The sequence below is a fragment of the Dendropsophus ebraccatus genome, chromosome 10 (genome assembly GCF_027789765.1).
Source record: "Dendropsophus ebraccatus isolate aDenEbr1 chromosome 10, aDenEbr1.pat, whole genome shotgun sequence".
NCBI lineage: Eukaryota > Metazoa > Chordata > Amphibia > Anura > Hylidae > Dendropsophus > Dendropsophus ebraccatus.
In genome coordinates, this window is record NC_091463.1 from 82,161,789 (window position 1) to 82,187,997 (window position 26,209).

The 26,209-nt window shown below is 43.2% G+C and overlaps 1 protein-coding gene across 7 annotated transcripts in view; it reads right to left on the reverse strand.

The window, feature by feature from the left end:
- Positions 1–26,209, reverse strand: part of ZNF185 (zinc finger protein 185 with LIM domain) — a 92,550-nt gene that overhangs the window by 66,002 nt on the left and 339 nt on the right. For 3 of the 7 annotated variants that reach the window (XM_069943633.1, XM_069943632.1, XM_069943626.1), the window contains exon 1: positions 5,136–5,265. The exons of 1 other annotated variant lie outside the window; for it this stretch is intronic. In XM_069943633.1, the coding sequence (XP_069799734.1) occupies positions 5,136–5,142 (7 nt within the window). In that variant the 5' untranslated portion in view covers positions 5,143–5,265. Of the gene's footprint in view, positions 1–4,867; positions 5,047–5,135; positions 5,266–26,209 lie in introns of those variants that run through there. 3 more of the 7 variants (XM_069943631.1, XM_069943630.1, XM_069943629.1) reach the window with 2 other exon arrangements.

Sequence of the window (26,209 nt, forward strand, 5' to 3'; positions counted from 1 at the left end):
ATTGTTTATCGTTAACCTGAAATCGTTCACCATATTACACAGAACGATAGTCATTAGTCGCTGCGGGACGGGAGCCCTATAGGAGATAGCGGCAGTATGCCGCTGCTGCTCCTATTGCACGTAGCAATGGCAGCAGATCGTTCAACAATCAGCCCACATTGTTCATGTTGCCTGATCGTTGCCTTCTATTACACGAAGAAGAGATTATCAGCCGTAATGGCCGATAATTGGCCAAATAAGGCCAATAATTGCTTCATGTAATAGGGCCTTAAAGTGACACTGTCCCCCCCTTTTTGCATTCTGACTTCTCTACACAGGTGTAAAGGGTAAATTTAGCAGTTTTCATACCTTATTTTATATCATAGGTCATGGTGCTTGTTTAAGTAAAAAGTGATCTTTTATCAACTGCAGATTGTGCTAAGTGGGCGGGGCTTCACAGCAACTGCACCACTTAGCCCTGCCCACAGTGCCACCCTTGGTCACGCCCCTCTGTGATTTCATCAACTCATAGGCCCCGCCCCTTCTACACCCATGGTATGGGCCGACCTAGAGGGGGTGGGGAATAGACCTTTGGGCCAGCTTCTTCCAATGTTCGACGAGGGGGCTAGGCCTATGTGTCTATGACGTCATGGAGGGGCGGAGCCAATCATGATGCTGTGGGCGGTGCTATTGCGGCGCTGTTGCTGTGAAGCCCCGCCCACTTAGCACAATCTGCAGTTGATAAAAGATCACTTTATACTTGAACAAGCACCATGACGTATGATATAAAATAACGTATGAAAACTGCTAGATTTACCTTTTCAGAAGTCAGAATGCAAAGAGGGGGGGCCAGTGTCACTTTAAGTTTACCAGCCCTCCAACAACATCTAAAAAATTGTTTGGACCCCCCTTTAAATCATCAACAGGAAGCAACCTTGAGGAGATTCAATGACAATAACTGAATAAACCAAAGCAGCATAGAATTTTTTTTTTTTTAGATGTGGATTTTAAAGCCATATTGTGAAATTTAAAGGACAAGGATTGTGCAGGTAACCTGGACATGGATTGGCTCCAATGAGCGGGAAATAAGCAGCTACCAAATGGGAGCCATATCCACAGCATACAGGCTGCTGCAGATATCTCAGGGTATGCTTCAGATTTCCACTACAGTTTCCACAATGGATTTTTCCAATAGAAAAATCTATGACGTGAACATATCCTTGTCTGAGCTTCATTCGTCATCTAAATTGGGTATTCAGTAGGTTATGCCGTTTTGCCTGGTAAGGTATGTTTCATTACAGAGCTCCAACATGATTGCATCTGGACCAATCATAACTAGAACAAGTACATTGCCCCAGTTTGGGCTACTAAGGTACATAGAATTGTCATGTTTGTAATTGATGAGATGTAATATATATAAATATTTTAACCCACTATATTGCTCCAGAAACAATACTCTATACATCCCATGTTACCACAACTACATAAACCACATTGTATGGCTTCCACTTAATAACTGTATGGTTTGGCACCTAATGCTGCTTTTCTATTATCCTGCCCGTCTGGGGTGTGTTTGGCGACTATCAGAGCGCCCATTGTTGTCATCCCGCTGATCATGGTCTACATGAATGGGGATGGTGTGGCGTGGGTGAGGCTGGATGTTGCCAGCTAGGGATGTTATTCTTACAGCTGGAATTTTTAAGACTCTTATGAATGGCGCACAATCCTTGAGCAATAGGTATGGTTGATCATAGAATAGCAATGGCTGATTTATGACGGTGCAGTTTTACAGTTGTTTTTGTTTGCTATGATGCAGAAGATATGGAACAAGGGATTTATACACGCTATATATATATATATATATATATATATATATATATACAGTATATATATATATATATATATAATCCAGCAGAGGCCAAGGGTGTGGGTCATAGCAAATCATTGAATAGTCTAGCTAAGAATATAGAACTACAGAGGCCTAAATTGTTCATGTAATTTAAAGGGAACCCATTACCATGAAAATGCTACGTAAGCTATCAGCATCATGTTATAGAGCAGAAGGAGCTGAGCGGATTGATATATATTAAGGATGGTCCGAACCTGCCGAGGTTTGGGTTTGTATGAACCCGAACGCTCGGCATCAGATTCCCGCTCCATGCAGCGGGTGGATACAGCGGGAGGACCGCCTGGAAAACTGGGATACATCCTATGGCTATGGCTGTATTCCAGTTTTCCAGGCGGTCCTCCCGCTGTATCCACCCTCTCCACGGAGCGGGCAGACAGCGGGAATCATTGCCGAGAGTTCGGGTTCGTACGAACCCGAACCTCGGCAGGTTCGGACCATTCCTAATATATATCTTTATGGGAAAATAATCAGTATAACCTGTAATTTATTGATTGAATTTCTGATGTTTCCATGCTAAAGAGTCCAGTTCAGTGAGTGATGCCACCCATATATTGCATATACAAGTAATTCTGCAATGTGTTTAATTTTTTGTGTTATGGATAGTTCAGCAAAAAAAAAATGTTCTTTTCAAATCAACTGGTGCTAGAGATTTTTTAATTTACTGCTGAATACCCCTTTAAAATATAGCCCCATGGAAAATTACATATAATACATCCTGCTATCGGGGTGCATCAATGACACCAGCTCTGCAGTTTAAGCTACTGACTCTGCAGTTTGCACTACTAGCTCTGCAGTTTACGCTACCAGCTCTGCAGTTTATACTACCAGCTCTGCAGTTTGCGCTACCAATTCTGCAGTTTACACTATCGGCTTTGCAGTATACACCACCAGTTCTGCAGTTTATGCTACTAAGTTTACAGTTTATGCTATCAGCTTTGCAGTTTATGCTACCGATTTTGCAGTTGATGCTATGGGCTCTGCAGTTTACACTATTGGCTCTGCATTTTACGCTACCGACATGCAATTTACACGATTGGCTCTGCAGTTTACGCTACCAACTCTGAAGTTTACGCTATCGACTTTGCAGTTTACGCCACCAACTCTGCAGTTTACGCTACTGACTCTGCAGTTTACGCTATTGGCTTTGCAGTTTACGCTACTGACTCTGCAGTTTACACTATTGGCTTTGCAGTTTACGCTACCGACTCTGCAGTTTATGTTATTGGCTCTGCAGTCTACGCTACCGACTCTGCAGTTTATGTTATTGGCTCTGCAGTCTACGCTACTGCCTCTGCAAAAACATGTCACGAAAAGTGCTGTGGAGACTGTGAAATGAAATGATGGGGGAGCAAAAGTAAAAGATGGGTAGAAGCTACCACTGAAGGAAATAAACACCAGTATCCTATTACTTATAGAGTATCTTATATAGAAATTACAAATGAAAGTTTCAGCTTTTAATTCTATGGCACAATCTATGATTGGTTGCTGCGAAGTCTATACTTGTAGTAAACAGACCATGTAGTAGTCAATGTAAAAAGAACATTACATCTGTATACAACCTACATCCACAGCTGGTGGGTTTACTAGACTGAGGCCAGGACATCTAGCAGCGGTTTTATGATCCTGCACGCGTGACACAACACAGGTCCGTCCCTCCAGCAATTTGGCAACAAAGGTGTAATTCTAACTATAGGACCTGAATTCTTTTTAAAAATAACTGAGCAAGAACAAGCATGTCCCCATGAAGTCAATATCAGCAAGGGTGTCTATGCGCATTTACAGCCAGAAACTCATATACAGTTAATATTAATTACAAATGCTCAGAATATGGATCTATTTATTTATGGGTGATATGCTATTGCTGATAATTTGTAAGGTATTCCCTCTACATTTCTCAATATGATAGATTATGGCTACCCACTGGGATAGTGTTGGGGGGGGGGGATGGGGGACACATCTCTTCTACTAAATTGTGACCATCAGAGGTGTTGTCCAGCATAAGTAAAGCACTTTCTTCCAGAAACAGCACCCCTCTCTTGTCTCCAGTTGGGTTGTGGTTTGCAATTAAGCTCCATTTACTTCAATTGAAAAACCTGCGCCGAAACTGGAGACAAGAGCAGTGCTGTCTCTGGAAGAAAGTGCTTTACTAATGCTAGATGCATACTGTGTATGCCATGAAATGTATGTACAGAGGCAGTCAGGGTCTCTATGCACTGACCCCCTGCACCAAGCAGTGATACATACACTATATGCACTGCCGCTTGCATCACATTTGCTAGAACACCCAGCCACATATATGTATATACACTGTATGTATCACATATCACGGTCTTATGCCTGACCCGATGTTTGGGATAGTCACCTCCTAATCCTTAGCATTCTTATTTATAATATATCCATTCTCATTTTTCCGACTTTCAGTCTCTAATAGTTTTTCCAACTTCTCTCCACTAGGAGAGTCTAGTGTTAAAGGGGTACTCCAACGAAAATCTTTCTTTCAAATCAACTGGTTTCAGAAAGTTATATAGATTTGTAATTTACTTCTAATAATTAATCTCAAGTATTGCCATACTTATCAGCTTCTGAATGTCCTGCAGGAAGTGGTGTATTCTTTCCAGTCGGACGCAGTGCTCTCTGCTGCCACCTCTGTCCAAGATAGGAACTGTCAAGAGTAACAGCAAATTCCTATATAAAACTTCTCCTGCTCTGGACAGTTCCTGTCTCAGACAGAGGTGTCAGAAGAGAGCACAGTGTCAGACTGAAAAGAAAACACCACTTCCTGCAGGACATACAGCAGCTGATAAGTATGGGAACCCAACATTTTTAAATAGAAGTAAATTACAAATCTAAATATTTTTGCTGGACAACCCCTTTAAGTTACAGGCTCTGATCCTTCACCAATGGGGGGCACTCATACCCAGTACAGAGCATCTACAGTTGTAGATGGAGACTGTGCCAGCCTATTCTGCCCAACCATACCTCTAGAATTTGTCTTTGGGAGCCACAGTGTACTGGCAATAGTTAACTTGCCATCTTGTTCACATTCTTGTGACTCTATATCCTCCTGTATGAACTCAGCTGTATACACTCTATAGACACTCAGCTGTATACATATGGGAGACACTCTTAATGAAGATTGTTGCTTTTATGATAGTCCAACAAGACAGAACACGTTGTAAAGATCACATCACTTCTCCAGGAGCATGTCAGGCTGCCGGGAGATTAGCATTTAGGAAGAGATAATAACCTTTCATTATAACCTGGGCAGATGCTTATTTAGCAAGTATGAGATTGAGAGGAAGAGATTGTCCCAAATATCTCAATGTGTTTTAGTCTTTGTTCAAGGATGGTGGGTTGGTTGGTTGGTCGGGCCTAGCTGCATGACTGTCCCATTGAAGACAATGGGTTGTCAGGAAGGGTACGCCTAGCAACCAGCCTGTCAGATATGAATGCATGGTTTCAATCAAATCAGGATTGGTATCATGACAGCAAAGGGGAATGTAGCTTGGCAGCAGTCATGCCATCTTGGACTGCTTCATGAAGATTACTCTAAATCTATACATCCTAATATTTGCCTCCAAAACAGCCTAATGTACCCCTTGTTATGCAAAGATACATGCAACACATCCCATTTAAAAGGAGCCTGTCATCACTTTCATGCTGCCTGAACCCAGAGTCATGAGGGCGGTCCCAGGATCCTTCGGCCTTCCCCGTGGCCTTGATTGATAGATCTCTCCTTTTACCCACAGAGGGACAGATCTATCAATTAAGATTGGTGGGGCAGAGAAAGCAGCAGGGGATCACCCTGGTTTAGGCAGCATGAAAAAATGACAGGTTACCTTCAAGCTACAGTTCATGAGGCAAATATTGGAGAACCTATGGGGTCCAGCCAGATTCAGATTCCACCTTACGTTTTCCAAAGAGTCTTTGAGGAATGAAAAGCGAAATCTGATTGGTTGCTAGGGGCGACTGAGCCAGTTTCACTTTACACCATGTTTGATAAACTTCCCCTTATAACCCTATTACACATACTGTCCACCTACTGGAGGAGACAAGTTAGCGAAAGGGAACATCCCTTTAACTGGCGCTTTTCTTTATCTTCTCTTACCGTAATTCCCTATTGTGGGTGACGTGTATTCTTGTGCTGAGCTTTTTTCTGGCTCGAGCAATATCAGTATAGCAGAATAAGATCTTTGTATGTATTTTAATGTATAGGAGAAACATAAAATGTAACTTAAAAACTATACCATAGTAAAAAAAAAAAAAATCCTGATCCGTGCTGACAGTCCACACTGTATAGTAAGTACTGCACTATTCAGAAATATGTCCAACTTGTTTTCACCTGATACACCTGCTGTTTATTTGCCAAAATACAATAAATGAAGATGGTACTAGCGTTATTGTATATTGGTTAGTACCATTTTTATTCATTGTATTTTGGCAAATATACTGCAGCAGGTGGATACTACCCGGAGTGTAGCAGGTGGAAACAAGTTTGATATATTTGTGAATAGTGCCGTACTGATTATGTGGGTGTGGACTGGTGTCTATTAGCGCGGATTGGGAGTTTTTTTTATTTATCTGTGTTGGGGCATACAGGTGGTCCCCTTTTTACCCCTAGTATGCAGCTAGACCACTAGGCAGCACATTGGAGTACAGAACCCTTGATTGTTTTATAAATTAAAAAATATCGGTAATGTTTCCCTGGATTCAGACCACCAGAGAGGCTCAGACCTCACCATGTTTTTGTTGGCAAGGTTCCAGAAGAAGTTTGAGAAGCCTTGTTGTACACCTTGATGCACCTATACTAAGGCAAAGGTTCATGGAAACAGAAAATATCATCTGATCTGATCTGGTGAATTCCTCAAACACTTAAACTTTGACCCTGAGATGAATCTAAAAATGGTGAGCCTTAGGAGCAACGACAGCTATGAACGTTATAAACCAGTGGCCCAATTACTAAATGATTCCTACCAATAATTGGATTTTTTTTTCTTTCCTTTGCGAATGATCTAAAGTCTACCCCAGCCGTTTTTAATGAGGGCGTGACAGCTTCTTGTTAATTCCTCTGCGGGGGTGTGGTTGCAACAACATAGTTTCCTGTCAGTCTGTTTGCCACCCCAATCCCTGTTCAACCTGCCCGGCAACATTTTCTTTGGCTGAGAAGAAACCTTATAAAATAGCTGTGTAGATACTCTGCGCCTCATGCAGTGAAATGCTTGACTATTGCACTTGTCATTAAAGGTACTTAACGTTTTGTTCTGTGGCACATTAGTAGGTAATAAGTGATACCTATCTGTCAGGCAAGCATGTCAATGTGACAATTCAGATGCCTCTCCAACACATTATGGTGATAACATGACATTCTACAGCATACCCAATGGAGTGCTCCACTGACTGTAAATCAACCAAATTGTGTCCCATATACATTTAGCATAAGTGTACCAGTCACGAAAAAATAATCTGACATGTCCTAGGGACATATCAAAAGTTTTTATTAGTCGAAGTCAAAGAGTTTAGACCCCAACCAGTTGCAGGAACCAGATCCGTACACCTTCAATTACGATTGTTTAGCCGTCAGATCTGTCCTCCCCATACACAGGACTGCCCTGCACGGCTGAGCGATCCTGTGTTTTCTATGGAGATGGGAGGGTTAAGCCTCCCAGAACAAAGAATCAACCACCAACAGATAATGTTGGTGGAGATATGGGTCGAGCATGATCATCATCTGTCAGTGGTTGGTTGGGAGAGCCTTATACCTCTGAACCTTCTGCAAGCGATGGGTATGGCTGACAAAAGTATAAGGTGCATGGAGACTAGAGATGAGCAAAATAGGCCGAGGTTCAAGTTCGTACCAACCCGAACCATCAGCATTTGAATCCCGCTGCCTTCCGGTTCCGTGGGGAAGGTGGAGACAGCTCGAGTCCCGCCTGGAAAACAGGGATACAGTCTAGGTCATAGACTGTATCCCTGTTTTCCAGGCGGGACTCGGGGCTGTCTCCACTTTCCCCACAGAACAAGGAGACAGCTGGATTTAAATGCTGATGGTTCAGGTTCATACGAACCCAAACCTTGGCCCAATTCGCTCATCTCTACTTGTGACCTCAAACGATAAAATCTTTCGACATGTCCATAATGGTGTCTATATTAGGCCTCATGCACACAGTAGTGTCCTGACCTTGCAGCTTTGTAGTACTCTGTCTCTATTTTTAGGAAAGACTGCACAATATGTCATCAGACTGGGCATGCCACTTTTTTTTTCTTTGTAAGCTCTTGCGAGCACGGCCCTCACTCCTCATGTTTGGCCTAATGGCTACATGTCTACATCTAAATTTTTGTCTATGTATGTAGAATTGTAAAGTGGTGCGGAATATGTTGGTGTTATATAAATAAAAATTATTATTATTATTATTATAAGTTGAGGTGCATACATTTACTTTGGGATTATAGAGGTCCTATGGGGAGTTAAAAAAATAAATAAAATTATAGTAGCCAGGCAGGGCTGAAAAAGTATAGAAACCTGTAGTTACCTGGCGTGATACTCCACCACTGCTGTTCTCATAGTGCCCGTTCCCTGCTGCTCACTTCATGGTGGTAACCAACACACGGAAGCGCTGACTACATTAATCACTTAGTGCAGCGGTGACCGGAGTGGGCACTTCTTTTGTTGAGGTGGAGACCAGGAAAAGGTACTGTCAGTACAGCCGCAACGTTGTATAATCGCAAGTGAGCACAGGTTTATATACTTTGGTCACAATTAAAAATAAAAAAAACAAATGTGGTGTTCATTGGAGACAACCAACAGAATCCACAGGTTATGTAGAGTACACTACTTTTTAGAGAACTGCTATAGTCAGGGTAACACTGATAGACTTGCCCAATGTAATAAATTCTTATTTGGAATTTTACAAGAAGCCTCTGGGAACGCACACACCTGGATAGGATAATAGGGTGAGGAAGCTTAGCCTAAGGATCACCGGTACAGATGAAGACTATAATAAGGTGGCCCCTGCAGCTGCTATGGTGAAGAAGGAGAGGAGAGTCCCTTAGGATATACAGTTTGGATCTACGTGAATGTTAGCGACTAGTGAGCATTAGTAGCCAAATGGGATCAGCCTTCTTCAACCCTTGGCTCTCTTGGTGATGCAGAAACACTACTACCAGCATGCTGAGAGATGTACTTTCGAAGAGTCTTGGGTTGTCTTCATAAAAGCCTGTGCCTGGGACTATGTGACTTATCATATGTTACATGATTGTACAGTTAGGGCAGACAATACATATAGTTTAGACTTTCTGCTAGGGTGTGGGTCAGATGTGTCTTAGAGGTGTAGCTAAGAGATACTGATAGAGCTTGCAGTCTACCACCCTGGGAGCCAATAAACTACTCTCTGTTGGCCATGGTATTAATTGGATATGGCAGAATTTTTGGGCTAATGAAGGAAGCCTAGATATGGCATATCATTATTATCAGTGGGGATCTGATCTCTGGGACATTGCTGTTTCGGCACACTAGCCAGCCCAATTTAGAGCTCTGCTATCACCTGCCAACACATATGGCTCAATTAAGATCTATTATAAGATCAAAACTATCATATCCAAAAACTATGGCTTGCAGAAAAAAGCTTCTCTGTTTTTGAAAAACTGTCCCTGTGTGTGTACTGCTGCTAAACAGCTCTCATCTCACTCCCTTATATGAAGAGAGTAAGAAATAGCTGTGCACCATGCAGGGGACTCATAGGGTTTCAATAACTGTAGAGAGAGCACCAAATTTACCATGTCTCTGCTCTGAAGGGTTAATCTAAGAACGCAAGACAGAGATTTTTAAAGACCAAGGATTTTTTTTTAAAGTGCCAATAGCTGATGTTTTCTGTTCATTCTCTCATATACATGCGCGGTTGGCATGCATTCATTCTCTATAGGTCAAGGGAAATAAACCATATCCAGACAGCACTGGTGGTGGCTTATCACCCAAGAGAACAAAGAAGCCGACGTGTTGACGTCCAACAAGCCTAATCCTTCTTTCATCCGATATTTGCCATCGGAAGAGACTTGACATGCCTAAACATAAGATGATAGCTGGTTTGGCTGGTTTTCTCTGTATGGGCACCTCTAGTATATATGATTGTGAAATCTATCTGAACTATATAAGCAATAAATAATAGTGGATGTTTATGTCAGTTCACAATATAATATTCATCATGCAAAGCTGTGTGCAGTAGCCTATACGGAGGTGTATACTGTAACGTTCTTTGAAGGGGTATTCCCATCGGAGCGGGTTATGCTCTATCCACCCCCACTCACACCTAAATATCAGACATATACATCATCAATCTTTGGGTTTGGACTGACTCCAATGAATTTTTGCATATGGAGTCACATATCCAAAAATCTACTATAGAGTATTGCAGGAAGTGCATTGTCACTGGTATGAATGGCATCGACTATCAATCTAATCCCTTAATAATAAGTCATTCATTGGTCCTGAGGTCACCAATGTGTACCAAGATACGGACTGACCTCAATATCTGCCCAAGATACCATGTGATTCACCGAGACAAAATCCTCTGTATAGCCCAAAAGAATGAGGACGTACAGTATGAATCCTTAGCAAACCTGAAATCTGACAATGACATCTAATGATAACCTGCGGTGGCCGGAGTAAGGTGGATACCGGAGACATGACAACTAATGATAAACTAATGGGGTATGGTGGTAAGGGATCATTGTGTGCATAGACCTCATAATTAGGAAATACCAGCGTTATCTGGTGAATGAGAGTGACTGATGGATAGTGAAATGTTGAACTTGATGGATGTATGTCTTTTTTTCAACCATACTATAATAATAATAATTATTATTATTATTTATATAGCGCCAACAGATTCCGCAGCACAGATTCCACAGCACTTACTATGTAATGGCAATGCAGTCTTTTCATGGAGTTTAAAGGGAACCTCTCACCCCCCGTGCCGGGGTGACAGGCTCCCGACCCCCGTTAGAGCACCCTATACTCACCTGATCCCGCCGGGTCCCACTTCTGGAGATGGTCGGGTCACGGAGATATCGGCGCCTGAAGCCCGGCGCGCGCTCCTCAGATGAGTCCAATGCTCATAGAGAATGACGAAGCGCTGGACTCTCCTGTCATTCTCTATGAGTGTTGGACTCATCTGAGGAACGTGCGCGCCGGGCTTCGGGCACCGATATCTCCGTCACCCGACCATCTCCAGAAGCGGGACCCGGCGGGATCAGGTGAGTATAGGGTGCTCTAACGGGGGGTCGTGAGCCTGTCACCCCGTCACCGGGGGTGACAGGTCCTCTTTAAATCAAATAGAAGAGTATGTTATATGCTGTACAAAGGGCGTACTGCAAATATTCTATATATTCTAGTTAAATATCCTATGTATTTACACTAGTTATTATAGAGATCTTGGTGGGAACCACTATGGCCACCATTCCCGCTCTCTGTATTACTGCAGAATTAAAGAGTACCTGTCATTATGAGGATATGCCAGAAGTTTAGATTAATGGGGTTCTTACTGCATAGACCTCCACCAATAAGGAGAAGGAGCCTGAAGATGTGCATGTACTTTCCTCAATTTCTGTCCATAGACTTATAATGAAGCTGTCTAGATGGAGAGTGAAATGTGCTATCACATGCTTCTCCCAGCTTGTTCTCTAGGTTGCTGGGGGTCTCAAGAGTGACAGCTTGATGGATCAAACCTTTGGCATGTCAAAAGTAGTTTTTTTTTTTAATGACAGTGACAGTGGCCATTTTTAGAAATGACATATAGGCAGAATTTACTATAAGGGTGCCTTCACACCTACCGTATCGCAGTAGAAAATCCGCTGCGGATCCGCAGCAGATCCGCAGCGGATTTGACAGTGCGTATTTAATGCTGTGTTCATTCATTTAGTTAAATCTGCTGCGGATCCGCAGCGGATTTTCTACTGCGATACGGTAGGTGTGAAGGCACCCTAAAGTTTGGAACATCAGAACTTCTGTTCACTAGGAGAAAGGTGCTGCAGTACCCACCAGCTCTTGTTGGCTTGTTTCAGCTAGTGATAAATATATGGTTGTTGGGGGTTCAACTTCTGGGTTCCCCGCTGGTGAAGAGTACTGTTTAGGTTTGGCAACGTTCTCTGTACCCAAACACTGAACATTAGACTCCCTGTGGCTGTAGCAGTTGGATGTTAAAGGGGTAGTGCGGCGGTAAAAAATTATTCACAGAATAACACACATTACAAAGTTATACAACTTTGTAATGTATGTTATGTCTGTGAATCGCCCCCTTCCCCGTGTCCCCCCACCCCCACCCGTGTACCCGGAAGTGTGGTGCATTATACATTACCTGATCCGTGTCGAGGGCCGTCCGCCATCTTGTGCCAAACGTCATCTTCGGACGGACGGCCGAGTCGCTGCTGCCGTCCCACCTCCGCCGCGTCACAACTGTGCTCAGCCGCGATTGGCCGCGATTGCCAATCGCAGCTGAGCATCAGATAACGCTGCAGAGGGCGGCCGGCATTCGGAACAGTCGGAGCTGTTCGCCGTCCGCCCGAAGAAGACGTCACTCGCTGAAGATAGAAGACTGGTGTCGGCACGTGACAGGTGAGTATAGCGCACCACACTTCCTGGTACACGGGTGGGGGGGGGGGGGTGGGACACGGGGAAGGGGGCCATTCACAGACATAACATACATTACAAAGTTGTATAACTTTGTAATGTGTGTTAGTCTGTGAATAATTTTTTACCGCCGCACTACCTCTTTAAAGTATGTATATGTATGTTAAAGGACTAAATAAGGGAAATGTTTTTAGAAAAAAAAATCAAGAACAAGGGGATACAGTCTGAGGTTAGATGGGGGAAAGATCAGAAGCAACATGAGAAAATATTACATTACTGAAAGAGTAGTAGATGCTTGGAACAAACTTCCAGCAGATGTGGTTGGTAACTCTACAATAACAGAATGTAACCTGCCTGGGATAAACATATATCCATCCTAAGATAACAAGGAAGGAAATACTAACAGGGCAGATTAGATGGAGCCTATTCTACCGGACGATTATCGTTCGCATAATCGTTAACGATTAACGATCTCAAACGACCTCTATTGCGAACATTCACTCATTTCCATGGAACGATAATCGTTACTTATGATCGTATTTGCGATATTTTTTTTCTTCGCTATGTCTTCGCTATTGCGCTTGTATCTACTGCGAACGACCGAACGACGTCTTATTCAATGTGAACGATTTGCGAACGTTTTGCGAACGAGCAACAATAAAAATAGGTCCAGGTCTTATAAAGCGATCAAAGATTTCTCGTTCGGTAGTAAATCGTTAACTGCATTTCAACCGAACGATTATCGTTTAGATTCAAACAATTTAACGATAATCTGAACGATAATCGTCCAGTGGAATAGGGCCCAAAATCCTGGAGAAATGACACATGACCCCAATACGCTAAAGAAATCGTACCGATCTAGTCTCTGCAGTCTATGGCTGATGGTGAGTCTGGTTTGTGCAGTAATATGCCACTGGGAAGCAGAATACACCCCTGAGACTGAATACTGACACCACCTCAAGCTCTACATGTATTTTCACACTGACCTCCAGCTATGTCGTAATTTTACCAGACAAATATTTGCAATCTACAGTTTTCTCGTGTTTGAGTTAAAATGATGTTATGTTAAGTGGTGTATTTAAAGTATTTAAAGGGAACCTGTCACTGGGAAAATGCAGTCCAACCTGCAGGCACCAGGTTATAGGGAAAGAAGCTAAAGGATTGGCCTTTGAATCCCGCTGTCTGCCCCCTCTGGGGAGAAGGTGGAGGCAGCCCGAGGATCGCCTGGAAAACCTGGTTATAGCCTATGGCTATATCCATGTTATTGTAATATGGATACAAAAAAGTGAAAAACAGCTTTGGTATGCTCCCTTAGGGCATTGGACGTCGATTGATTCGCCGGGTCAAACAACGGCCGATGTGAGATGTTCACTGCGATATTGGCCAGATGAACATCATTTTATTTGAATTGGAATGCGGACACTTTCGGGTGTGCCTGCACTACAATTTGCCATAGACCACAATGTAAAGTGCGGCCGGGAGCCGTACTATACACTGTGAGCACAGGCTATCTTGTACGGATGCTGTTAAGTGAATAGTGGCTGCACAAAATAGACTTATCAATTATTTTGTGCTGCCACAGCGATTCCATTCACTGTTACGTGATCAATTGCTGTCATTTGCTGTCATTGTTAACGTGGCCTTACAATGTAATACATTTTTTATGTTAAAAAAAAAAGAATTTTTGGTGACTTATTTTTTTTCTTTAAAATTCCTTTCAAATGTACCTTTTAAAATAATCCCTAAATTTTGCAGTTTGCATTCTGGCCATTAAGCCTTTAATCAGCTGACACTTGTTGCCCCCACGGTCTATGTCAATGGGGCTTGCTGTAAAGAATATCTGTAAATGCTGTTAAAAGCAGCTCAAGTAAGATGGCCGCCCCCATATAAAAATAATAATAATTATTATTAATAATAATAATAATAATACATAATAAAATAATAATAATAATAATAATAGAAACATTGAAAAACAGGAACATGCTTGAGTATCTGGTTCCGAACAGTAAGAAAACAAATCTGGGAGACATATTTATATGCATCATTATTGCCACGTGTGAATATTATCCTGAGGGGATTGTTGGGGGACCATGGAAAGCTACAACACACACGTATACATCATAGCTATGGAATGACAAAGTATATGACCTTAATAATGTATTTACCTCTTACTAGATATACCGGACTATATATAGCTGTAATGACTAAGACTGAGTTGTTCTAGGTCTCTATGGTAAATGATATTTCTGGTCTATCCGCTGCTAGAGGAGGATTGTCCAGGTGTTCCTACAGAGAACATGTAGGATCCTGCTCCAGAAGGGATAAAGCAATAAAAAGTAAATTAAGGCCAGAACCAGAAAAAGAAGTAGTCCTTATGACAGGTCTGCATCACTAAACATGGGGATCTGGTTTGGCGGCTGAATTGTTACATAATGGAAGCATCAATTACAGATTTATGACCAAACTTTGGATGAACCTTACAGCATTGAGCCGTACGCCACATATTATTACCGCACAGTTTAAGAACATCTTACCTAAGTGGAGACGAGTCATTGTGATGGCATCTATTATGTATCTCTATGAGCTGAATTACAGATACTCCGTGGATATGCGCGGGGGTGGTTGGCACCTATATGATTGGAGATATATCTGGTGACCGGGTGTTCTGGTGATCTGGTGGAGACGTTCCTGGGAGACCCTTATGTGTGTGACTGAGCATTGTTCTCCCACCAGGGCCTTTTACACAGGTCTATAATTGGCAACAAGTGTTCCAGAAATGCTCATTCAGAAGATAATCGGCCCTTGTGATGCTGTGTTTACACAGAACGATTATCGTGTAAATTCACACGATAACGATCGAATCTGAACAATAATTGTACGTGGAAACGCAGCGAACAATCAAACGACGAGCGAGAAATTGTTCATTTTGATCTTTCAACAACTTCTCAAATTGTCGTTGATCGTTTGCAAAAAAATTGCTGATCGTTCCGTGTGAACAGTCGTTCGTGTGTGAGATAGGCTTAAAGGGGTAGTGCGGCGGTAAAAAATTATTCACAGAATAACACACATTACAAAGTTATACAACTTTGTAATGTATGTTATGTCTGTGAATGGCCCCCTTCCCCATGTCCCACCACCCCCACCCGTGTACCCGGAAGTGTAGTGCTTTATACATACCTGATCCGTGCCGACACGCGTCCGTCATCTTGTGCCAAACGTCATCTTCGGCCGGCCCGCCCGAACACCTTTGATCTTACCGAGTGCCGGCCGCGTCATCAGCCGCTGAGCCGCGATTGGCCGAGCACAGTTATGCTCAGCCAATCGTGGCTGAGCAGCTGATGACGCGGCAGAGGGCGCCCAGCTCTCGGGAAGATCAAAGGTGTTCGGGCGGGCCGGCCGAAGATGACGTTTGGCACAAGATGACGGACGCGTGTCGGCACTGATCAGGTATGTATAAAGCACTACACTTCCGGGTACACGGGTGGGGGTGGTGGGACACGGGGAAGGGGGCCATTCACAGACATAACATACATTACAAAGTTGTATAACTTTGTAATGTGTGTTATTCTGTGAATAATTTTTTACCGCCGCACTACCCCTTTAAGCGATTGCAAAAAAATCGCAAAACGAATTTTCCGTGCGATATAGCGTACAGTCTAAACGCTGATTGTTATGAAAACAAAATCGTTACTCTAACATCTTTAATCGTACGATCGGGCAAATTATTGTTTCGTGTAAACGTAGCATAACAGAGACAATGATCAGCCAAGGAGAGGGAAAACGCCCGCTCGTCAGCTGACTGGATCTTTTGTTTGGCTGTAAAGTCCATAGTTATCTGCCGCACATCTCTCTGTGTAATAAGGAGACGTGCAGGTGACATGAATCAGTGTTAACGGTGAAAGGAACAATGCAGGAATGGTTCTTGTGGCCTAGTCAGGCGATTTATCGTTTCTTGTGAAGGCACCAATCTCACTGCATCCATACATGGCCCCATATCGGGCTGTGTAAAAGGAACCTTAACGCCTGGAAATGGTGCGGGCAGAGACAGATGCTATAATGAAGGCGCCATCTGTCTCTGCATGGTGGACGAGCTGCTTGTTCTTGGTCCTCTCTACTGGTGGTCTGTCTGGTGCCCTCATGTAACCGCTACTCCCAACATCTACTAATAGCTTGGTATAAATGGCAGAAATTCATCAAAATAAGCATCCGGTTTCTCTTAGTACTATGACGCACCCCTCTTAGAGTCTGTCTGGACATCAATCTGGGGACATTTACTAGAGTTGCACCCTTTGGCGTACGCCACAGAACCTGCTCCTCAGATGCGTTGGCGAGGGAGATCACAGCAAGGTGGGGAAGAGGCTGAAAGTTATCGCATCCTAGTAATTGGGGTGAGGGTTTTATTTTAGACTGGCATACAAGTACGCCAGTCTTAATAAATGTCCCCCAACGAGTGCATCATAGAGGCATGTCCAGCAGTCATCAATCCCTCACCAAGGGGTACATTACCCAAAAGTAGCCTCTGAGAGCCAGCTGGAGGTGAATTTTTAGGCCTTTTAGTGACAATACCCAATGTCTGATGAGACCTCACCTCTAACCATTACATATCTTCCAGTCAAATAGTATTGTGCAGTAGTGCAGCATTTCTATCTGAAAGCATTATTTATATACCAGTACTATTCAATGCAAATTAAAGGGAGGAAGCTCAACGTGAAGTGACGTCATTGAGCTAATTTTAATAGTAACCTCATGATAAAAGCCGATATGTATATTTTCCAACTTGTTTCATACATTAAATAAATTCATACTGAACACCTTGAAAAATACAAATCTGACTATCGTTTCACCAACCACATTCTTCATTTGTAATTGGGCTGAAGCCAACACCATCTTAGTGATATCATATTAGATCACCATTGTTATATTATTCAAGTGAGGAATTTGAATGCATTTAGGGTATGTGCACACTACGGAATTATCGCAGAGACTTCAAGCAGATTCTCTTGAGGTTCCGCCCGTTCCATGGACTCAATGATAATTTGCTGACAGATTTTGCCGTCCGCCCAAAGAATTGACACTGTCAGAAGGAAGACTTTTTTTCCAAATATGATTTAGGCTCTGTTCACACTGCCGCCATGGTTTTCTTTAAAGGATCAATCGGGTTACGGCACCATGTCTATTGTTTTGATGTCTATTGTTCTGTGTATGGTGGATTTAGTGGAGGCCACTATGCACAATGGATGGACACGGGTAACTGAATAATACTCATCTTCACTATTCTAGTATTGGCATTTCTCATCACCTGGACTGGACCTCTTGGCTCTATTCACTTCTAGTAGAATAATTGTTCACTGATGGGACTGTGGGGCAACAAGAACATTTTTTTTTTTACAGGAGACACCACTATTTCTATTTTTGACATACAAGTGCAAAGGTTTATGGGCAAGCAGGCCTATAACTATAGTGCATTGGTCTAATCTTTATTGACCTTTAAAAGTCCCATTAAAAAAAAGTCCTGATCCTACATATAGAAGCAATAACTTCTCATGTTAGTCTAGTACATGTTGATCTGTACATCAATCATATAAACTTGAAGCTAGAAAAGGATGAAATACACAGATCTATAAAAAAAGGGCCATCAAAGCCTATTTTATACCACTGATTGTGGTGGAGATTGTGGTTAGGTGTCCGTAGGTTTTATACTGAAGTCTCTATCGGCAGGTTCGGCCCACAGGATAAGCCCAGCCCGCCTCCTGTTTTTCAGCTCCGGCCCGGGACCCATTGATAGAACGGCACCGTACACGGGAACCCGGGCCGTGGTTAAAAAAATGGACCGCGGCACCGGCTTCCCGGTGATGGCGCCATTCTATCCCTGGGTCAGATTAAAAAGGTTGTACCTGATGGTACATCCTCTTTAAATAAAGAATTATGGGGGAGATTTATTAAACTGGTGTAAAGTATAATTGTCTTAGTTGCCCCTAGCAACCAGATTCCACCTTTTTCAAAGAATCTGTGAGGAATGAAAGGTGGAATCTGATTGGTTGCTAGGGGCAACTGAGCCAATTCTCCCATACACCATGTTTGATAAATCTCCCCCTATATATTCTAAACAAATTAGTTTGGATGGGAAATATAGGGGGCATTTGGACTGAATCTGGCCCTAGATAGTGGAAATAAATTGATAGAGCCCTCCATCCTAAATAAGACTTGGACTGTAGAACTTTGTAGGATTTCTACAGTCTGACACTTTCTTGGAGGGATAAGCCAGCACCAAAGCAGTATAGGGGCAGCTTAAAGTGACACTGTCACCCCCTTTGTGCATTCTGACATCTCTATACAGGTGTAAAGGGTAAATTTAGCATTTTTCATACCTTATTTTATATCATATGTCATGGTGCTTGTTCAAGTAAAAAGTGTCCTTTTATCAATGGCAGATTGTATTAAGTGGGCGTGGCCTCGCAACATTGGCACCACTTAGCCCCGCCCACAACAGCACTGTTGAACATACCCCCTTGACACCCATTGGTTGGCCGACGTATAGGGGGTAGGGTCTAGACCTTTCGGCCAGCTTGTTCCAATGGCCGGCGAGGGGGCGGGCCAACTGTGGCATTGTGGGCAGGGCTAAGTGGCGCTAATGCGGCGAGGCCTTGCCCACTTAACACAATCTGCAGTTGATAAAAGATGACTTTTTACTTGAACAAGCGCCATGACGTATGAAGGTATGAAAACCGCTAAATTTACCCTTTACACCTGTGTAGAGAAATCAGAATGCAAAAAGGAGGTGACAGTGTCACTTTAAGCTTACCCCTCACCCTACTAAAGAGAACACCGAAAAGTTCAGCCCTGTAAAACATTCAGGTGTATGGGTGGGATAGAAGAGAACCCTCAGCCGATTGACCATTTTCCCTACAGTTTATGACGGAGTATTAGGCACCTTTCATTGATACTATTGGCCATATCAGGATGGACAAACAAAGATTTTGGTGGACAGGCTGATCAGATGTGGAACCTTCTGCTCTTCAGCTGTAGCAAAACTACAATTCCCATCAAGCCTGGACAGCCAAAGTATTATGGAGATTGTAGTTTTGCTACGGCTGGGGGGCTGAGGGTTCCCTATCCCTGATCTACTGTGTATAGGGACCTCCTAACTAGGGACCTCCATTGGATGGGGGGTAAGGATCTTGATGGGGACTCCTTTGTCCTTTGGGTAATAATCCTCCACCAGAGTACACTGGCAATGGTTTCTCCTTTCTCCCAACTTAGAAGTCAAGTGAACATGTACATGGGGGGAATGCGGAAAGATAGCTGTCAGCTAGATGAGGGCTACCTCATGTGAATGGCTTGCTTAGGTGAATGGCTACAGCTACCTCATGTGAATGGCTTGCTTGGTGAATGGCTACAGTTACCTCATGTGAATGGCTTGCTTAGGTGACCATTCATATATTCATTGAAAAAAATCACTTCACTCCTGGGTTTGCTGCTCTATCAGACTCCCTTTAGGCCAGTGCTTCCCAATTCAAGTCCTCATGGCCACCAACAGGTCATGTTTTGAGGATTTTCTTTTACAGGTGATATAGTTATACTCATAGGTGTTCTTTGTATGGGATATCCTCAAAACATGACTCGTTGGGGGCCATGAGAACTGGAATTGTAAAGCACTGCTTTAGGAGAACAATTTGTAGTCCCACAATGAGTCTAGTGATCGATGAGGGTCTAAACACCCCTACCCAGACTAATCAAAACCTCGGAGATGTCTTGGTTCAAGTGTGTCTACAAATGTAGAAATAACCCTAGATACCTCTAAAGGGGTGACCAGTGCTACAAAAAAAATGGCTACTTTCTTCCAAAAACAGCATCACTCTTGGCTCCGGTTCAAGTGTGGTTTGCAACTAAGCTCCATTCACTTTAATGGAACTAAGTAACAAAACCTGCCCCCAAACTGGAGACAAGAGCGGTGCTGTCTCTAGAAGAAAGTGGCCATGTTTTTGTAGCACTGGATAACCCCTTTAAACCAGTGATACAAATAGACAAGGTCATTCCGAAATATATTACCATAACATCGCATTTGTTAAGCGTCTCAGGTTATTAAAAGGCCCGGGAACAATAGACAGAAATTTCAAAGAAAAGAGACACATTGTGGTCAGGTCTCTGTGCCCTCATAACTACAAGGTCTACAAACAATGACTAGATAAAAGGTCTTCACTCTAGTGGAAGGCAAACAGCATGGTAGACAAAAAGTAGAGATAAGAACCAGACTAGACCCACTTTCTGGCAGCTAGAATATATGTGCTCCATCATCTTCATATGTTTACTGAGGAGTCCTGGTTCATTGGCCATACAAAACAGGTTTTTTTTTGTAAACGTTTTTGAAAAATTTTTTTTTAGTGTTTTTGAAAAATGACAGAACATTTCTCTATAACTAACCAATTATGCAATCTTTTTGATCGAAAAAGGGAAGAATTTGTTTCTGATGGTACCTGTGGACCCAAAAGATATACTGTAAATATTCCCTACAAAGCATCATGAGCCATCTCTCCTGTAAGACCATACAAGAAAACCATGCAATAATGATATCTCACCTCCTCACTCCCCCTCCCACACTTGACCCTGCTTAGGACTCCAGGTTCAGGGTGTCAGTCAAGCAGGGGGGGGGGGGGGGAGGAGAGAGGAGGCATTCCAATTTGCAGCTATTTAGGAGCTTGGAGAAGCCTCTTTCACTCCTTGTACCAGAGAATAAAAGCATGTTTCTTCATCTGGAAGTACAGACAGATATATGAAAGGTACCATGTGCCTCCTTGTCCCAACAGCTATCTAACAGTGTCAGCAGTTTGGAAGATATATTACAGCTGACAGATTCCCTATAAAGGAAGGCTAAACCTAACGCAACAAGAAGGAACTAAAGTCACACGGCTAAAGAATGAACTAAGTTGTACAACACTGCAATTAACATTTTCATTGATTTTATTAGAATGTAGCTCGAGTACAGACGTTACGTAACGCAACGTGGGCCGTAATGCATATGGGCTCAACTCTGAACACCGTTTTAGTTTATATATAGTATTCATAGACATAAATACACTACATTACGTATAACATGCTGATCTTGTGTTATACAGCTTGTATTATAGTGAGAGCTGCATTCACAAGCCTGTAGGCTTCAGAGCTTTGACATAACCTTATATAAGCATATACCCACATTGTACTAGCTATATTATCACAACCACCAGATAGTGTACTATATACTGTATCTACTTCATATGATCACACCTTCAATGAATTGTGAGTATATTTCTATCTAGGGCTGGGCGATTAATCAAATTAATTCCATTAATTTGCCTAGAATTTGTGAATCGATTTTAAATTTTTTTGAAAATCGTGAATTCGATTTTCAAAAGAACAAAAATAAATACTGTACAGGGAGAGATTTATCAAACATGGTGTAAAGTGAAACTGGCCCAGTTGCCCCTAGCAACCAATCAGATTCCACCTTTCATTTTCCAAAGAGTCTGTGAGGAATGAAAGGTGGAATCTGATTGGTTGCTAGGGGCAACTGAGCCAGTTTCACTTTACATCAGTTTGATAAATCTCCCGCACGTGTGCACTCCGAACTGTGGGGGGAGCAGTGACTGCACACCTGCACCCATGTGATGGCTGCCCGACGCTCACAGTCACCCGCACCCACAGCAGCATTAACCGGGCACTGAGCAGCCGCTGGGGCATTACTGGAGAGGACTGCAGATTACGGGATTCGGCCTGGCGGGGCCCCTCCCCCACCACATCTACCTAACTAAAACTAGTAATCACAATACTATTGCTATTACCCCCCCCCCCCCATTTCTGATACTACTACTCCCATTACTATGGCTACTACTACCCCCACTCCTGATGCTACTACCCCCATTACTACGGCTTCTACTACCCCCACTCCTGATACTACTACCCCCATTACAATGGCTTCTACTACCCCCACTCCTGATACTACTACCCCCATTACTATGGCTTCTACTACCCAGTTACTATTACTACTTTTACCCCCACTCCCGATACTACTACTCTCAATACTGCTCCCACTACTATTACTACTACTACCCCCTGTCCAGATACTACTACCCCCACTTCTGGTACTACTACTTCCATTACTATTGCTACTACTCCTCTTATTCCTGATACTATTACTTCCAATACAGATACTAGTACTACTCCCACTCATGATACTACTACTTTCACTACTGTTACTCCCTTTATCTACTACTCCACCCAACATTTTCTATACTCCTACTATTAAGCCACCCCTCATCCACCATGCCTCTACCACTACACCACTGTAATTGTAAAATTTTTGGCCATATCGCCCAGCCCAATTGCTGTCACTCACTCGAATACCAAATCCCTCCTTACATAGTTGTAGTGTTATCTCTACTCCAGACTGTCACACAATATCCCACTAATCCCAGTCCTGCATATACAACCACAACAGAGCCATCCGCCTGTGCAGAGGATCCCTGTATCTAAGCATTGGTTGTATCCCAGACTGCTGCACCATATAATTTAGATCCCATCTCCTCTGAGTGCCAACAAAACAAAGGCAGGGATGTGTTTACAAGCCAAGGACAGCACACAAGGCGACCATCAACTGACTCCATCCTGTATACAGATGTAGCAGAGCCAATTCTGCATAGCCACTAGGATTAGCCGCAGTCCTATGCAAAACTTCGATGGCTTTCAACATTAACCCTTTCAATGCAACATTGCGTGTAGACATGTTCTTATAAATGACATTAGGCTATAATAAAGTGAAGCTTTAATGGTCCATTAAACCTAATGTGCAGATTAGAAGAAAAGGCCTCTGGTATAAATCACACATATGTATGTAAATGTTCCTGTAGAATCTCAGCACTGGAGAGGTGTCAGAAAAAGTGGAGGTCAATGGAGCAGAGAATGTATACACAAAACATTTGTTCTGATGACAGCTATGTCTCCTGATCCCACCATGCACATGTCCTTTTTTTTTTTTCGGCGGAAAGTGCCGATTTGCGCATGATTTTATTCGCAAGTGGCCGATTTGCGAATAAAATATTCGCAAAACGGCACTTTACGCCGGCTACGCCGGGGGGCGGGAAAGGTGTGTGAAGGGGGCGGAACGGAGGGCGCGGACTCAGAGTCCATGCAATTCACCAAAAGATACGCCGAAAACCTACTCCAGTCCTCAGCTCAGTAGGTTTTCGGCCGTGCGCACCGGAGCGCACAGGATTTATGTAGAGGCAGTCCGCCTCTACATAAATCCCTGTAGCGCCAGAGATGCGGGGACATTTTTAAGTCTGGCGTAAAAAATGTCGGACTTAATAAATGTCCCCCATAGAGTACACAGTTGAATTCAGTGTGCATGCATATAGTTTAAATAGGTAGGAAGCCGCTGCCAGACACCTGTGATGGGGGCTTATTTCTCTAAGAACAAAAGGACTGGGCAGTTAAAATCTTATATCTTTGATCAATCTGTCCCTGGACTGGCAGACCACCATACATTTTAGGGTGGTATTACACGGAACGATAATCGGCCGAATTGGCCCGATTCGGCCGATTATCGCTCCGTGTAATAAATGCAACGATCAGCCGATGACAACGATCATCGGCTGATCGTTGATAAAGTTTAGAACCTATTTTCGTCGGGCGCCGACCGCGCACCGCTGCGTGTAATAGCGGTGCGTGGCCGGCGACTAACGATATACATTACCCATCCACGTTCCAGGGCTGCTCCTGCCGTCCGCTTCTCCCTGCGTCCCGCGCGCGCTCTAGCGTCACAGAGGCCTGTCAGCTGATAGGCCGCTCAGCCAATCACAGGCCGCGGCGGTCCCGGCCTGTGATTGGCTGAGCGGCCTACCAGCTGACAGGCTGCTGTGACGCTAGAGAGCGCGCGGGACCCCCAGGAGAAGCGGACGCAGGAGCAGCCCTGGAACGTGGATGGGTAATGTATGCCAGTTTAGCAAGGGCTGCAAGGACATCGTTACCGATGTCCTTGCAGCTCTTGTCAAACGATTATCGGGCCGTGTAATAGGTCCAGTAAACGAGCAACGATCTAGCAGATCGCTGCTCGTTTACAGGTATTATCGGGCCCTGCTCGGCCCGTGTAATACCACCCTTAGTCCAGTCCAGCCAAGTCCGTTCAATGCAAACACAGGTACAAATCCCTAAGTATTCATTAAAGGGGTTATCCAGTGCAACAAAAACATGGCCACTTTCTTTCAAAGACAATATGACTTTTGTCTCCAGTTCAGGTGTGGTTTGCAATTAAGCTCCATTCATTAAAATAGAACTGAGCAGAAAAACCCGACCCAAGTTGGAGACAAGAGTGGGGCTGTCTCTGGAAGAAAGTGGCCATGTTTTTGTAGCGCTGGATAACCCCCTTAACTGGACCCATAGACCCCCATATATCTGACGGAGGCCAAAAGCGTGCAATTTTGGTCTCTGCGAGATATGGGGGGGAACAGAATGGACAACTGAACTATTGGAGTTTGGATCCTGTAGAAGGGTTTTTTACTTTAAGACCCTATGATTGACACTACCGTAAGTTCCATCCATCAAGTATACATCGGATGTACACTGCTTAAAGGGGTACTCCAGCGGGGGGCACTTTTTTGCTGGGATCGGGGAGGAGGTGGCTGAGGGAAAAGACGTCCACTCACCTTCCCGGTTCCAGCGGCGGGTCCCGCATCGCGGCGCTCTGGTGCGCGCGATGCGGGACCCGCCACTGGAACCGAGGAGGTGAGTGGACGTCTTCTCCCTCGGCCACCTCCTCCCCGATCCCAGCAAAAAAGTGTCCCCCCCCCCCCCGCTGGAGTACCGCTTTGACAAAATGTAAAAAACCTTCCATAGTTGTTGGCCGAATGTTCGCTCATCCGACAGCCATCTCTCCCAATCTCCCATACACATACATGCTTGGCTCTGCTAGGGACATTGACAAAATGGATTGGACAGTTGAAATTCAATATGCCTGATCCTTCTTTTCCCCAATAGTATCTATCCAGAGGGATACACATTAGATAACTAGCTGGTGCTGCTAAAACCAGCAGATTTGGATGACTTTTCCTTTGTTAACATTACAATCAGTCTAACTGGAGCTGATAACTGAGAACAATAGCATGGAATCACTACACAAGATGTGGGATAATACAGACTGCAGGCTTATGGTCACCTAATTATGGAAAAAGTGGGGTTATATATATATATTGTAATATGACTGCAGAACAGTATATATATATATATATATATATATATGCGCAGATATATACAGAACAGTATATATATATATATATATATATGCAGATATATACAGAACAGTATATATAAATATATATATGTATATATATTTAAAAAAAGCGCTGCGGAATCTGTTGACGCTATACAAATAATAATAAAAAATAAATAAATATATATATATATATATATATATATATATATATATGCAGGTATATACAGAACAGTATTATATATATATATATTGCACATGTAAAGCAGACGTAGAATATAAATATATCTGCATTCATGCCAGTAATCTAGCTATAATAAAACCCATATATACTGATAGGAAATGTATAGAATATTCTGCACAAATTCATATTAACATTAATATAGGGGTTCAAGGACTTTCTAGAAATATGGCTAAAATAATAGAAAACCTTATAATATATTTTGCCCGAATATCTGGG